General features: G+C 39.5%; 1 protein-coding gene across 4 annotated transcripts in view; it reads right to left on the reverse strand.

Moving 5' to 3' along the window:
* Positions 1-7,454: 7,454 nt before the first annotated feature.
* Positions 7,455-16,292, reverse strand: part of LOC311253893 (uncharacterized protein) — a 28,908-nt gene continuing 20,070 nt past the window's right edge. Inside the window, exons 1-4 of one of the 4 annotated variants that reach the window (XM_084384361.1) lie at positions 11,437-12,777; positions 10,140-10,285; positions 8,963-10,017; positions 7,455-8,600 (exon numbers count right to left, since the gene is read on the reverse strand). In XM_084384361.1, coding sequence (XP_084240487.1) covers positions 8,073-8,600; positions 8,963-9,058 — 624 coding nt within the window. In that variant the 5' untranslated portion in view covers positions 9,059-10,017; positions 10,140-10,285; positions 11,437-12,777 and the 3' untranslated portion in view covers positions 7,455-8,072. Of the gene's footprint in view, positions 8,601-8,905; positions 10,286-11,436; positions 12,797-16,292 lie in introns of those variants that run through there. The other 3 variants (XR_014622021.1, XM_084384359.1, XM_084384360.1) reach the window with 3 other exon arrangements.

Genomic DNA, 16,292 nt, shown 5'->3' on the forward strand with positions numbered 1-16,292 from the left:
TTTCTACTGTGTATTTCTACTGTGATGCGTATTTCTACTGTGTATTTCGACTGTGTGCTATGTATTTCTAGTGTATTTCTACTGTTTGCTGTGTATTTCTACTGTGTATTTCTATTGTGATGTGTATTTCTACTGTGTATTTCTACTGTGATTTGTATTTCTCTGTGTATATCTATTGTCTCCTCCTTTTTTCTACTGTGTATTTTGACTGTGTGCTATGTATTTCTTGTGTATTTGCACTGTGTGCTGTGTATTTCTTCTGTGTTTCTACAGTGATGTGTATTTCTACTGTGTATTTCTATTGTGATGTGTATTTCTACTGTGATGTGTATTTCTACTGTGTATTTCTATTGTGTATTTCTATTGTGATGTGTATTCCTACTGTGATGTGTATTTCCACTGTGTATTTCTATTGTCTGCTGTGTATTTCTACTGTCTGCTGTGTATTTCTACTGTGTATGTCTATTGTGATGTGTATTTCTACTGTATATTTCGACTGTGTCCTATGTATTTCTAGTGTATTTGTACTGTGTGCTGTGTGTTTCTACTGTGTATTTCTATTGTGATGTGCATTTCTACTGTGTATTTCTATTGTGATGTGTATTTCTACTGTGACGTGTATTTCCACTGTGTATTTCTATTGTCTGCTCTGTATTACTACTGTGATGTGTATTTCTACTGTGTATTTCTATTGTGATGTGCATTTCTACTGTGTATGTCTATTGTCTGCTCTGTATTACTACTGTGTGCTGTGTATTTCTACTGTGTATTTCTACTGTGTGCTGTGTATTTCTACTGTGTATTTCTCTTGTCTGCTCTGTATTTCTACTGTGTATTTCTCTTGTCTGCTCTGTATTTCTACTGTGTATTTTGACTGTGTGCTATGTATTTCTAGTGTATTTGCACTGTGTGCTGTGTATTTCTACTGTGTATTTCTATCGTGATGTGTATTTCTACTGTGATTTCTATTTCTCTGTGTATGTCTATTGTCTCCTCCTTTTTTCTACTGTGTATTTTGACTGTGTGCTATGTATTTCTTGTGTATTTGCAGTGTGTGCTGTGTATTTCTTCTGTGTGTTTCTACAGTGATGTGTATTTCTACTGTGTATTTCTATTGTGATGTGTATTTCTACTGTGTATTTCTATTGTGATGTGTATTTCTACTGTGATGTGTATTTCCACTGTGTATTTCTATTGTCTGCTGTGTATTTCTACTGTGTATTTCTATTGTGATGTGTATTTCCACTGTATATTTCGACTGTGTCTTATGTATTTCTAGTGTATTTGTACTGTGTGCTGTGTATTTCTACTGTGCATTTCTACTGTGTATTTCTATTGTGATGTGTATTTCTACTGTGACGTGTATTTCCACTGTGACGTGTATTTCCACTGTGTATTTCTATTGTCTGCTCTGTATTACTACTGTGATGTGTATTTCTACTGTGTATTTCTATTGTCTGCTCTGTATTTCTAAAGTGTATTTCAACTCTGTGCTGTGTATTTCTACTGTGTATTTCTATTGTGATATGTATTTCTACTGTTTATTTCTATTGTTGGCTCTGTATTTCTACTGTGTATTTCTCTTGTCTGCTCTGTATTTCTACTGTGTATATTGACTGTGTGCTACAGTAGGTACTACTTCGTTGTGGCCGAGTTCACGCGTGATTCTCGCGTGAATCACGCGAGAATCACAAATAGTTCCGACGTCCATGAAGCCGGTGAATCAGATCAATAGAACGTTTTTTTTCTGGTTATCATCTATTGATATTCGGTACGCTACAGTTGTGGTGTCAGAATTTAATGTATTTTATGTACACAAGCAGGAAAGCTGGTGTCGCGGCCCGGCAGAGAATTAATGCTCATTTGCTCATTTATTTGCTCAAACTTGGAGCTATATGTGATCATAATGATGATGATGATGAGAAAAGAAAACACATTAACTAAAGTTACAGCCTAAACTGAGATTCGAACTCACACTAGCGGCAGATTCTGCTTTCTGAGGGAGCTGCTCTACCAGGGGAGCTATACGTCAGTCATAACACACACCAGCGTCTGGACATACGTGCTGCTGTCGTGTCTTCAACCTAAAAGATGATCTTTATAAATTTTTTCGTTGAGTAAAAATCCTGAATTATGGAACTGATAAGAATAATTTCTTAAATGCTTGTATGGACGTAGAAAATTCTGTAGGCTGTGCGTAATTGTTTCTGCCTCCGCTTATTAGCCATGGCTGCAGCGAGCGAGCAAGCGAAATCACAACCTCAGATGTCTTTAGGGTATCAGATATTTTTATTGGCTATTCTTATATTTAAGCAACATCCAGTCAGGCCGTGATATATGCTCACGGGGGCGGACTGGGACAATAATTCAGGTCGGCAATTTTACCAGTAAACAAATGTTCCTTAAAAAACGACTAATGTAGTTTAGCTCTACTGTAAAACAAAGAAAGCACAAGTGATTATCCAAGGTCACCCAGATAACTGAGGTGTCCCACCGCTGTGAAACAATCAGTCTGAATCAATATGATACGGTTTAGCAGTCCCCCTCTCCATTCACTCTACCTGTAGCCTAAAACAGCACCACTCTCCATTGCAGCTACATTGTGGTCAAATGTGGAATTGTCCCAAAATCGTTTCAGCTGCAATTCAGTACTATGCTTCCACCTAGTGGCTACAGTTGTCACTGACATTTCACGCGTTGCGTGAATCTCGCTCCCCGCAAGTGAAATGGCCACTTTGAAGTAGTACCTACTGTATGTATTTCTATAGTATTTGTACTGTGTGCTGTGTATTTCTACTGTGATGTGTATTTCTACTGTGATCTATATTTCTACTGTGTATTTCCACTGTGATGTGTATTTCTACAGTGTATTTGGACTTTATGATGTGTATTTCTACAATGTATTTCTACTGTCTGCTATGTATTTCTAGTGTATTTCTACTGTGTGCTGTGTATTTCTACTGTGTATTTCTACTGTGTGCTGTGTATTTCTACTGTGTATTTCTCTTGTCTGCTCTGTATTTCTACTGTGTATTTTGACTGTGTGCTATGTATTTGTAGTGTATTTGCACTGTGTGCTGTGTATTTCTACTGTGTATTTCTATTGTGATGTGTATTTCTACTGTGATTTCTATTTCTCTGTGTATGTCTATTGTCTCCTCCTTTTTTCTACTGTGTATTTTGACTGTGTGCTATGTATTTCTTGTGTATTTGCAGTGTGTGCTGTGTATTTCTTCTGTGTTTCTACAGTGATGTGTATTTCTACTGTGTATTTCTATTGTGATGTGTATTTCTACTGTGATGTGTATTTCTACTGTGTATTTCTATTGTGATGTGTATTTCTACTGTGATGTGTATTTCCATTGTGTATTTCTATTGTCTGCTGTGTATTTCTACTGTGTATTTCTATTGTGATGTGTATTTCCACTGTATATTTCGACTGTGTCTTATGTATTTCTAGTGTATTTGTACTGTGTGATGTGTATTTCTACTGTGTATTTCTACTGTGACGTGTATTTCCACTGTGTATTTCTATTGTCTGCTCTGCATTACTACTGTGATGTGTATTTCTACTGTGTATTTCTATTGTCTGCTCTGTATTTCTACTGTGTATTTCTATTGTGCTGTGTATTTCTACTGTGTATTTCTATTGTGATATGTATTTCTACTGTGTATTTCTATTGTCTGCTCTGTATTTCTACTGTGTATATTGACTGTGTGCTATGTATTTCTATAGTATTTGTACTGTGTGCTGTGTATTTCTACTGTGATGTGTATTTCTACTGTGATCTATATTTCTACTGTGTATTTCCACTGTGATGTGTATTTCTACTGTGTATTTCTACAGTGTATTTGGACTTTATGATGTGTATTTCTACAATGTATTTCTACCGTCTGCTATGTATTTCTAGTGTATTCCTACTGTGTGCTGTGTATTTCTACTGTGTATTTCTCTTGTCTGCTCTGTATTTCTACTGTGTGCTGTGTATTTCTACTGTGTATTTCTCTTGTCTGCTCTGTATTTCTACTGTGTATTTCAACTGTGTGCTATGTATTTCTAGTGTATTTGCACTGTGTGCTGTGTATTTCTACTGTGTATTTTGACTGTGTGCTGTGTATTTCTACTGTGCATTTCTATTGTGATGTGTATTTCTACTGCGTATTTCTATTGTCTGCTCTTCATTTCTAAAGTGTATTTCGACTCTGTGCTGTGTATTTCTACTGTGTATTTCTACTGTGTATTTTGACTGTGTGGTATTTCTAGTGTATTTGCACTGTGTGCTGTGTATTTCTACTGTGATGTGTATTTCTACTGTGTATTTCTAGTGTCTGCTCTGTATTTCCACTGTGTTTTTATATTGTGATGTGTATTTCTACTGTGATGTTTATGTCTGCTGTGTATTTTTATTGTCTGCTCTGTATTTCTAAAGTGTATTTCGACTGTGTGCTGTGTACTTCCACTGTGTGATGTGTATTTCTACTGTGCATTTCTACTGTGTGCTCTGTATTTCTACAGTGTATTTCTACTGTGATAAGTATTTCTACTGTGCATTTCTATTGTCTGCTCTGTATTTCGACTGAGTATTTCTATTGTGAGGAGTTATTCTGCTGTGATGTGTAATTCTACTGTATATTTATACTGTGTGGTGTGTATTTCCACTGTGTATTTCTACAGTTTTCTGTATATTTCTACTTTGTTATGTGTATTTGTACTGTGTGCTCTGTGCACTGTACAGTAGCATAAGCTGTATTTGACTGCAAAAAGGTTTCTCAAGCAAGTTTCCTAGCCTGGACTGGCTACTATTGTTCTGAAATGCTAAAAATTGACATAAGCCAGTTTTCACCCTCAATGAATTAAAGATCAGGTAAAACCTTGTTTGTCATGAAATAGATCCACATTCAACCAGTTCAGGCAAGGAAACTTCAGTGAAAGACCTTTTTTCAGTCAAATACAGCTTATGCTACACTGTAAACCCGAACGTTCAAATTAATTAAATAGATTAAGTACTGCATACTCAAAGTTTTAAAAAAGTTCTACTAACTTAATTATGTCAAGTTTGTGTAACATGTTCTTTCTTTTTGAGTAATTTATACTAATAATGTTTGATTAAATTGAAATATTTCTTTATTAAGTAAGCATAAATTAAAAACACAACTTAAGTACAAGTTAATAGAATTAAGGCCTACATATAAGAATGGTAAAGTCTTCTTATTTCTATTATTTCAAATAGGTGGAATTTAATAATAGGCCTTGTACATGCTAAAATGCAATAAAAGGGGGGGAGCACCGAAGACAGGCAGCACGGAGGACTGCAGAAAGTTGGACCTACGTGGCAACAGTCAGCCTCACTGGACTTACTGTAAGTTTTGAATGTTCATATATTGTTAATATACTAACATTTAGTTGTATTTTGGGTGCGTGTCGAAAAAAATAGCAGAAATGGCGGGTCCCTATTTTTTATGTGCTTTGCCACGCTTCCAGAAGGAAACATTGTGCTAGCAAGCCTAGCAGGTGTTCAGTTGTGTGTTACCTGTTTTAATGAGGCAGTTTAAAATGTTGGATACTTGTCCTAGAGGAGGTTGCAGGGCCGGCTCTTGGCATAGGGGGTATAGGCAGTCGACTAGAGCATAAAACAAAGTGTTTTAATCTTTATAAAATGTAATTGAATCCCCCCCTCTCATGTCTCATGGTGCAACCAACCCCGCTGTGCCCGCAGTCACACACACAGCAGAGGTGTGTGCAGTGAGATTGTTTTCAAGCCGTTTTCTTGTTAGAAATGCCAGCCCCACATAGCAAGCGGGTCAGGGCCAGATCCGGCATCAAGCCGGCACCTCTGGCCTACATCTGGCATGGCAATAGTATGTTAGCCAGATGTGGGCCAGGTCTGGCAGTGATGGCACCGTTTATGAAATGGCATGCCAAATGTGGGCCAATTGTGGTTAGGTGTATGTGGCCCAGGTCTGTACAGTAGCAGACAGGTCTGGGCCAGATCTGGCATCAAGCCGGCACTTCTGGCCTATTTCTGACCTGGTAAATAGTATGTTAGCCAGGTGTGGGCCAGGTCTGGCAATGATGGCACCGTTTATGTAATGGCATGCCAAATGTGGGCCATTTGTGGTTAGTTGTATGTGGCCCAGATACGTAGCAGACAGGTCTGGGCCAGATCTGGCATCAAGCCGGCACTTCTTGTCTATTTCTGACAAGGCAAATAGTATGTTAACCAGATGTGGGCCAAGTCTGGCAATGATGATACCGTTTATGTGATGGTACGCGATACATGGGCCAATTGTGTGTGAGTTTATTAGACCCTAGAGTGACTTTGACTAGGGTCAAAGGGGACTATTTAAGGTTAAAAAAAAAAGAGACAGGTTTTACACATTTGAATTGTTTTTTTTTTAAGTATATTTTTGGGGCTTTTATGCCTTTAATTGATAGGACAGTTCAGAGAGTGACAGGAAATGGGAGGCAGAGAGGGGGAATGACAGGCAGGATAGGGCCGCTGAATGTGGGATTCGAACCAGGGCCGCCTGCTCTACACATGGGGCGGGTGCTCTACCAACTGAACTAAACACCGCCCCAACACATTTGAATTTTAAAAAGGCAGGACAGTCCCTTTTCTTTAATAAATGATCAAAGCTTTGTCCGAGAAGGCTGAAATCCTGACATGGCCTCTGCAGTTTGTAAAGTCCCCAGCCCATACAACCTTCAGAAACTTGAAAGGTCATCCTGGTGCATGTGAGGTCTTCAAATAAACCCCTTTATTTTTATAAATTTTCACATTCTAAAAGACTTAAAGAGCATATTGCAGGTTAGACCCCCCCCCTTAAACCAATGCTTAGAAATATAATGTAGGAACAAGTTTTTCTTAAAATTATATTTATAAATATAAATTTATAAATAAGACTTCCGTTTTTGGGAGAAAATTTTACTTCCGCATCGAAAAACCCTTAACGGAAGTGACGTAGGCAGAGGGAGAGCGGTCGGTTTGAACAATAGGAAAACAATGGATTGTGGTGCTGGTTCTGACCCCGAGGGAACTTTACATGTGTATAATTACAAATACGACAGACCACAACCGTATAACTAGGAGTCCATTATGCACATTAGAGAGCAGAGAGACACCAGGAGGAGAATTGATGGCCAGAGGAGAGAGAAATTGAGCTGTGGTGTCAGGACAGTCAGTGCAGAGTTGGTCAGAGACTGGTGGCTTAGCTTACTGTATACGCATTAGCTATGGATATGCTTACATCACAACATCGTACAGATTACTACCATGTATCATGCAATAAAAAAACTAGTATTGATTATCTAATACATGTCGGAGTACTGTTACTTACCAATGACAGAATATATAGAATATTTAGATTGACTACAGTAACATTATGACACAAGTTTGGTGAGAGAACATACAGTTTATTAAAAACTGACTCATGAAAGTCATGACGTCAATTCTTCCCCTCAACAGCCAGCAGATGTCACTATTTTGACTGTATCGAATGCTTCGAAGCAGTGCATCATTTTCCAGGCAACTTTGTCAAAGTGGTTCAGTGCTTCAGAAAGCTTCGGTTTCACCACCACTAGGCAAAAGTTGCAATGATGGCTAAGGTGACCCATTCAATGGGTAAAATAATAATAAATAAAAGTCAGATAGCCAGCTTTACAGTGTCACATTTCATTGATTAATTTGGTGTTCCTGTTCAACCACTAGATGGCAACACCAGACATAAAATATTCATACTATTCAGTATTTTTGGTATAGCTAGGCTATTTAAATGTCTCAAATACAATAAATTTGGTTCCACAATAAAACACACATTAACAGATACATTGTCATCTAATAGTTTGCCCATGAAATCACATTTAGCACAGTCTACAATTTATAGCCATCATGGATGCCATAGCGATAATCAAATCAAATTACACTATCATCAAAACTGTAATTAATCAAAATTTTCCAGAACATATTCAGTTTATATTTGGCTGGCAATATGCAATCAATACAACTATTTACAATTCAACATTTGGAGAGTACAACATAACACAACTCACCATTTAAGAACACACTCACTCATCACTTGTATTGGAATTTAGCTCGCCTCTCTTTCAAGCAAGCAAAGCGATCAATCACCCTCTCATTGAAATCAGGCATGTTCCTGACAAGTTCCCTCTCCATGGAAAGCAGGCCCAATGCATTCAGACGTTCCTGTCCCATTGTATTTCTCAGGAATGTCTTGAACCTCTTTAAGGTGGAGAAACACCTCTCAGCTTCAGCTGTTGTCATTGGAGTGATTATGAGGATGTTCAACAGCGCCACAGTCTCAGAGAAGGTTTCCTGGAGGTTGTAGCTCTGTAGAACCTGGTACAGAGCCAGTGCACTGCAGGAGCCCCTGAAGTCTGGACTTTCGTAGATGAGAGAAAGCTCAGTCCTGAGCCTCTCCTTGTGTAGCATGGGGTATGCCCTCATGGTGGTATTCAGAGCCTCTTCAGGGAATGTTTTCAGATGCCGGTCAAACAGCTCTGCCTCTAGCAGCACGGCACTCACAAGGTAGCTGGTGAAGGAGAACCTGTCTTTGGCATGGCCCAGGATTGTTTCACAGATCTGTTAAAATGATAAAAATGTATAGTCAGTAACACACAATTGTAAAAAAAAAAATTCTACTGGTGTTGGCATGAATGTGGCCATGATCTACTGTATCTACTGTCTCACAGTTCCAAAGTATGCATTTTATTATTCATGCAGACTTATTACTGTATCCTTGTGTGAGTATAATGGACAAGTAATGGGTGAGTAAAACAAATGACTACCATCCATTACTGAATTACTGAAAAAGAGATTGTGACTTTATCACTTGGTTCCAACACTTGAGTATGCCTACATCATTGGTCAGTAGTGAATGCAGATACCTCTTTTGACAGCCTCTGCTACTCTTGTTCATAAGGCTCTCCTTGATCTTGTGGTACCTGGTGCTTCTTGCTGCTGCTGTTGAGAGGAGCTTTGGTCCCTGAAGGGAGACAGATCAAAAGTGTGAGAATATGATGACAGTATGTCAATGCCATTATCAATAATTACTCTCTTTAAAAAAAACAGTAATACTAGTAAGTAATAAAAAATTGCCGCGAAACTCTTTCATTCACCAATATTTTGTTATGATACGCTAGTGCTATTCCCCTCTGAGTCCGGGGGTTAGCGGTTATCAACACCCGGGGTCTGTAGGTTGACCTACTGACCTCTGACCTGGACGATATCATCTCCGACCGCTGCCCGGCTCATTCTGATAATAATCATTCCGCTTCGGCATTCGGGTCCATTTTTAGTGCAACTAGCCAGAGCTTTAGTAAGTCTAGGTTGCGGAGAGGAAGCTGAACTTCGTCCAGCTGCTCATTTTGTTCAGACAAGTCGGACACACGCAGAAACGAACCGTAGCATTAGCGATAGCAACAAGGCGCGCCGCAGTCGGAGATGACATCATCCAGATCAGAGGTTAGTAGGTCAACCTACAGACCAACAGCTAACCCCGGACTCAGAGGGGAATAGCAGTAGCGTATCATAACAAAATATTGGTGAAATTAACGAATTTTGCGGCAGATAATGTGTTATTTAGAGGCTACATTGCACTGCCCTGTGTACTTGCATTATACAGATATACGCGGCTCTCAGCTGGATCTAATTTCGTTGGAACGACTTGTAATGACACCAAAGTTATCTGGGTGAGTAAATGATCGTATTTTATGCTAGAAATAAGGTCCAGATTGTAAAAAACGGTTATTATCCATTAATAATCAAAAGAAATATACCATCTGACCCATTTAAAAAAAAAAAAAACAGTGTTATGAGTATGAAAAGCCTCAGAGTTATCAATGTCCTGTATCAAATCATGAATGCTGGCAGTGAATATGCCAACAGCTTCCTCCTTGTTGATCTTCTGGAGGGATCTGGAAAGGGGAGCCGCAGCAGACGAGGACAGGACAGTGCTGCACTCTCGCACTCTCAGAGAATCCATGAGGAGCCAAAAATGCTGACAGACATGAAAGACATATGTGAAAGGCAGAAGATTACAGTACATAAATAACACAAGATATACAAACTGAAATACAAGTTATGATACTTTTTCATCAGAAATCACAAGAAGACCCTTACCTGCTTTATTTTTGCACAAGTTCCCTCCTGCGTCTCAATGTTTCTTTCCGTTGGAGTTACTTACTTCAGTTTCTCCACAACAGGCTGAGCAGTTAGTAAATAGAGACATAAGCTGGCTTTGGCACACAATGAACTTGTCAGTAGCCCTGAAAAAAGAAAATTACCTATTAATTTGCACCATGACACATCTTGGGCTGTGCCTGGAAAGCTAGGATAATAAGAGGTCAATCTTTATACAAATATGTAACTTAATACATTCAATGGTTGGTTTACTACATATACCCTTGTCCAACCTGCAATCCCATACAACAGCTCTGTCACAGAATGTGTTCAAGTGTGTTAAAAATGGAGGTCAGATAGTGTTGGAGTTGTACCGCCTGTATGCATATAGATAGCATATATAACTCGAAAAATTGTATTTCCTGCGAAAATACAGCGTGAATGCTGACGGCTGAAGTGATTTCGGAAATCTGCTGAATGTGCTGGAAAACACTTGCCTAATGCATAAAAAATGCATACAACTATGAGAATGAATGGTCAAGAATTTGCAGAAAAAGCTGTCTTTTTTCAAAAGCTGAAAAGTCAAAGGCGGAAAAGTAATAGGTTCAAAGAGCTTAAAAAGCTGAACATTTTGATAATTGGATGGTTTCTCTAGCTGAACATGAAGCTGAATATTTGAAAAGGATGAAAAGGCTGAAAAGCTGAAAAGTAATAGGCTGAAAGAGCTTAAAAAGCTGAACAGTTTGACAGCCAAACAGTTTCTGTAGCTGCATATGCTGGAGCAATAGCAGAACCAAAGTTGAAAATGTCCCCATAAGAATGAATGGGAAAACACCTCCCAAACTCCTGCAGGTTTAGAAAAAAGTGTAATGGTTATGGCCAAAATATGTATACAGTGAGTAACAGGAGACATTGCTGAACCATGTGATGTCTTTTTTATTTCTGTAAAGTGAAAAATGAGGGAGCCAGAGCGAGAGACAAAACCGGTACCGTCTGCTCCACTCCAGAAATTTAGGCTCAAAGTTAACACTGCAGCTTATGGGGGAGTTGCTGGAGTGCTTGTCGCTCGAGGGCTTCTACAGCCAAAAGTTTAAGTCCTACATCTGAAATAAGAACATCACCTGAAAGCCAACAAGATTTCCTACATTTCTATGTATATATTGTCTATGTGAAGTAAAAGCTGTGGGACCCAAATCAAGATGAAGAGAGTTTTTTCTCAAGTTTTTGCAGCTGCTCTCCACTCTAGCGATGATGTCACCCACTCTAGCTCACGCAAATGTTATAAAACAAGACTTACAAGTGGCTGTTCACGTTCAGCTGAGTCTCTGTCTGATCCGTTACTGTCTCCTGCCGGGGCGGCAGCACCAGCAGCTGCTGACAGACAGCGGTCCGGATGAGGCTGTCGGCACCGAAGGCACCGCACCGCACCGGGGGTTGGAGGGGAGAGGGGGGCGGGGGGTCGCACAGTTCTTGCTTCGGAATCCCAGTTGAACTCCATCAGATCGCTGGAGTGATAACCCTCTGGTTTAAACTGAGCGACACACAACCGAGTTTTTCGTAGCTGACGCAGAGGTCAAGCCCCGTCTCTTCAGCTGCACAACACGCACCCAGGCACGGAAGATAGCACCGTTTTTTTTCTGGTGGACCGGTGGACTCGATGTCGTGACAGGCTGGAGTTTGTGAAACCACCACAAACTGAATAATTTACCATGTCCATGATAACGCAATCCAAACCTGCTGTAAACACACTGACTCACGATAAGACGACCGCTCTGACAAATAGCCATCTGCTCCCACACTAAGCTATGGCAGCTGCTAGCATACAACTCCCTCTTGTGACGTAATATGACGCGATGTTGGAAAAAAAAAAAGAGAGAGACAGAGAGAGTTTTTAGGCGCTGTGCTCACTTTTTCGGTTAAATTTGTGCTCTTGTGTCTTGAAAAAACATTTCAAATCCTCACTCAACTTTTCAAATGGTATTTTTCACACATTACATTTATTTTGTAAACCAGTATAACCTGCAATATGAAAAATCCTTAGGCACACTTGTATTGGGGGGTCAACCACCGTGCAAAATTTAGGGTCTCTAGGGTCAAAGGGGGCCATTTAAGGCCAAAAAAGACATGTAAAACTGTTTAACAAAAATATCAAAACTTTATTCTAAATGAATACGATTTGAGTATGTTGCTCAGCTAAAATTGTAATACAAGAACATTTTGGTCCCATAATTGGAGCGTTCTTCGTTTTCCTAGTGGCCAGCAGTTGTGAGCTTTTGGAATAGATAACAAGTTTCAAGTCATTCAGTTTGTTGGAATGGTGAGCCTCATTTGGTTTAAAAATGTGAAAGTTTGAAGGCCCGCCTACCAAAAAGTAGATGTTTAATCAAAGCCAAACCAATGCTTATCTACTCATCTGGGGCTACAGAACAACATATCAAAAGCTCAGACTTCCACGACCTCTATAAAAAAAATGCTATAAATTTGTCAGTATGTCAGAGGGTGTAACACCCTTGGGTTTTTGAAAAGGACCTTTTTTCTAAATGACTTATATTTTGCTTTCGTATTCTTGTGTAGGGGCCCCAAGACAACCTCCATGCAAATTTTGGGGTCTCTAAGGTGAAAGGGGGCTGCATGGCAGCCAAAGAGACAGGGGGTATTAAAGGTGAAAAAACAGGATTGAAGGGATTTAGCCAGATTTTTATGTTGCTCACTTGTAAGTGTCATACAAAAATATTTTTGTCCCATAATGATTAGAGCTTTCTAAAGCTACTTAGCTTTCCTATTCAAAACACTCTGTACACATTCAGGATGACAAACTCTGTTATTCCTCTTAATCTGCACACAAATGCACCAGTCTGCTTCGAGTCGGATTATGCTGACCACTGGGGCATACCTTTTATGCAAGAGTGTTACTGTTCTGTGCATGTTTAAAATACTTTTATTAAAACATGTTACTGTATATCCTACTGTATAGCCTCCCCTTTCACCCCCTCCATGCCCCCGGCTTTACTGTGCGGTCCCGGCCGGTGGAGCCCCCGCTGCACCATCCACCGGGCCGCCGGTAATGCTCCACTGTCACACCAACTGGGGTAAAAGTCCTCGCAGACATTTCATGGGACACATAAATAATCAAAGTGCACGTGCAGCTAGTGGAAACGAGCCAGGAAAGAGCATGCATGACAGCGTGACGTGAGCATTTCCTCAGAATGATTGACATGTTGGAGGACAAATAAGATGATCCACCCGGGGTGCTGCATTTGCAATGTTATAAAAGGTTGGCCACCAGAAAAATATCTATGACCCAGTAGGATTACAACCTATATGGACAAGCAAGTTAATTTTTTGCTGGAAATCCAATATGGCCACCACAATATTAGCCCCAGTATAATTGAGGTGAATAGGGCAAAAATTTAAACTAAGAGATATATCCATGAAACTTCACAGGTTGATCACTGACATGAATAAGAACATCCTTTGTATTGGAGGTTTCCATGAATATATATTTAAATATGCAAATAGGGCATTATTTGATTACATTTGCCTTAGCCTAACCCTAACACTGTAAAGTAACTCGGATTAATGGGTAGTCGGACTTTTGGGTGGTCGGACTGACGTATGCTCCCCCAATTCTGTATGGAGGCAATTTCCCGAGCAGCATCAGAAATCTCTCTAGTGAGAGGGAGAAGACAGACTTCAAAGCTAAGGCTGTTAAGAGAGGACTCAGGGTGGGGGAGGGGATGCCACCATAGGATGCCACTCAACAGGCTTAGAAACTGACCTTCAGTGTCACTACAATGAGCTGCCAGAGCTAAAATATCAGTCTTTCCTAAATATTGTCTCAATATTCAGCCTTCCATTATAAGTCATTTCTTACAAGTTACAAAATTTAATAGAAAAGAAAAATTCTAATTGTATTTTTTATTTTATTTTCAATAGTAATTTAAATATACATATCTGGTATAAAATATGTGAAAATCCCTATTAAAGATAAACAGCATTTAAAAAGTTCAGACTTGTGCTGCTCGGTATCTCAGATTGAATAAGTGCCATACTACATGCTCCTCTGAAAGTTCACAGTCAGGTCAGGTGCAAGTCAGGGTGGGGGAGGGGAGCTTTCAATGCACCTGCACCTCCAAACTCCCTCCAAAAACACTGCTGCATTCAAGGCAGGCAGGAATTACTGATTTCCTGGAACTGAATAAATAATGATTATTAATACATGTTTAACTTCTTAATCCCTTTATGATTTGAAATTATTTGAAGATAAAAAAATATTTTAACTCATTTTTACTAATCAAAACCATCCCATGGCTTGCATGACTGAGAATATTAAGATTATTTCATTTTTAATAGGCAGTTTTCGTAGTATTCACTCTGCTTAAAACTATATTTGAAGTAATTATTTAATATGGGAGTAATTACCTCAATCTGTAGTATTTTTGCATTGAAACATTTGATAAAAGTTTCCTTTCAATTTGAGGCCATAACAGTAGTGAAGTTTCCCACTGCCTGTGAATGCAATCGGAGAAGCGGATCGTGCAGAGAAGTTGACTGAGGACTGGAGGTATGTTTGCGATACTATTTTTTTTAAATTAATTTTTGCATGTTATCTTGTCGACATTCAAATTACCCCATTTACTAAATGTTTGAAACCTTAATTACTATCGTCTATTGTATCCTCGTAGCATGAAGTCCGCGAATAAAGCCAAGCCGTATTAGGTCGATTGTAAAGTTACAAAATACATAAATTACGAGATTGAAACAAACAGTGAAAGTGATTCAGATTTTAATGATTAACATCTGTGATAGACTGCCATGAGCTGTTCTCATGGCACAATCCTTTGTGCATATGGTGGCATGCAAGGTTAGCCACAACCACTAGCCACAGCTGTAGTCACCATGGATTTTATTTCAACCAGTATGTAACAAATTACATTTCCATGCTCAACGCTTTTTTTTTTAATGTCGACTTACTCGATTGTGATTTTATACAAAGACGTATTGAAAATGTCAAGATTAAACTCTGCAGGGGACGTCAGCGCCGTTTTGGGAGGAACGCGCATAGTCAAAAATGACCTCCTAGTGTTTACCAAACCACACCTTGACCTTGTTGGAAAGCGTCATGAGGTCAAAGAAAGATGTGAATGAGAATTCAAAAGGACTGAACTGTCTGCGGTGCTCAGAGAATCCGACTACACTATGTCTTCGGGTGTTATTGACATGGTCTGCGAAGGAACAGAAGCACATGGCTAATTCATATGCAAAATAATGTCATCAGACTGTTCGGACCTTCTCTTGAATTATAAACTGTAATTATAAACTTGAGAGGCAGAAGAAACTTTCCTGGAGAAATATACTTAACCATGGGCGAAACTTTAGTTTCAGAAGTGGGGGGGACACAAGTAGGAACGGCAAATTTGTGTACGCATAGCGCGTGTTGTGTTCTGTAACGCTGTTACGTTGGAGTGTCACTAGATGGCACCACTGAATAAGACAGGACTATGTATGTAGGTGAAGAGAAGAAGAAGGAGCTGTTGTTATGAAGCTGTACTTCCTGCTGAAGATGTTGAGTAAAGTCCCTTGAGCTTACAAGTTGGTTTTCATTCTTCACTACACCACAGTGCGGTCGATTTCTGCCTGCGTAGAGCTTAAATCATGCCATTTCTATTTAACCCTAGCCTACTATTTTGTCATTAGCCATACTGCCAGTGGCGGAGCGTGGGTCTCAGCACAGAGAGGGAGGAGCATTCTCGATGGGCCCTTGTGATAGTTATTTAAACATTGCATTTATTCCATTATTTAAACATGCTAGTCACACTAAATATTTCTGCAGAAGACAATGCCACAGATCACCCCCTCTGACACACACACACACACAGGTCACTGTCTGAGTCAGTGGCTACCATGTCTAAGCCATGTAGCTACCATGTTAATTGTAGACTGTCTGTGTCCATTTAATGTTTGTGTTGTACCAAAGACATGGTAGCTACTGACTCAGCCAGACATCAACCTGCTTGAGCTTTCAGCACCATAGACAGTGTTGGTCACAGACTGACAGTCAGACACAAATCAACTCAACTCAGTAACCAATCACACAAGCAGCTCCATGGCTCCATGTTGTCCCTGTGTGATGTTCAGGACAGGTGAGGACAG

Source organism: Pagrus pagrus, assembly GCF_965226575.1.
Source record: "Pagrus pagrus genome assembly, contig: HAP1_SCAFFOLD_62, whole genome shotgun sequence".
NCBI classification, from domain to species: domain Eukaryota; kingdom Metazoa; phylum Chordata; class Actinopteri; order Spariformes; family Sparidae; genus Pagrus; species Pagrus pagrus.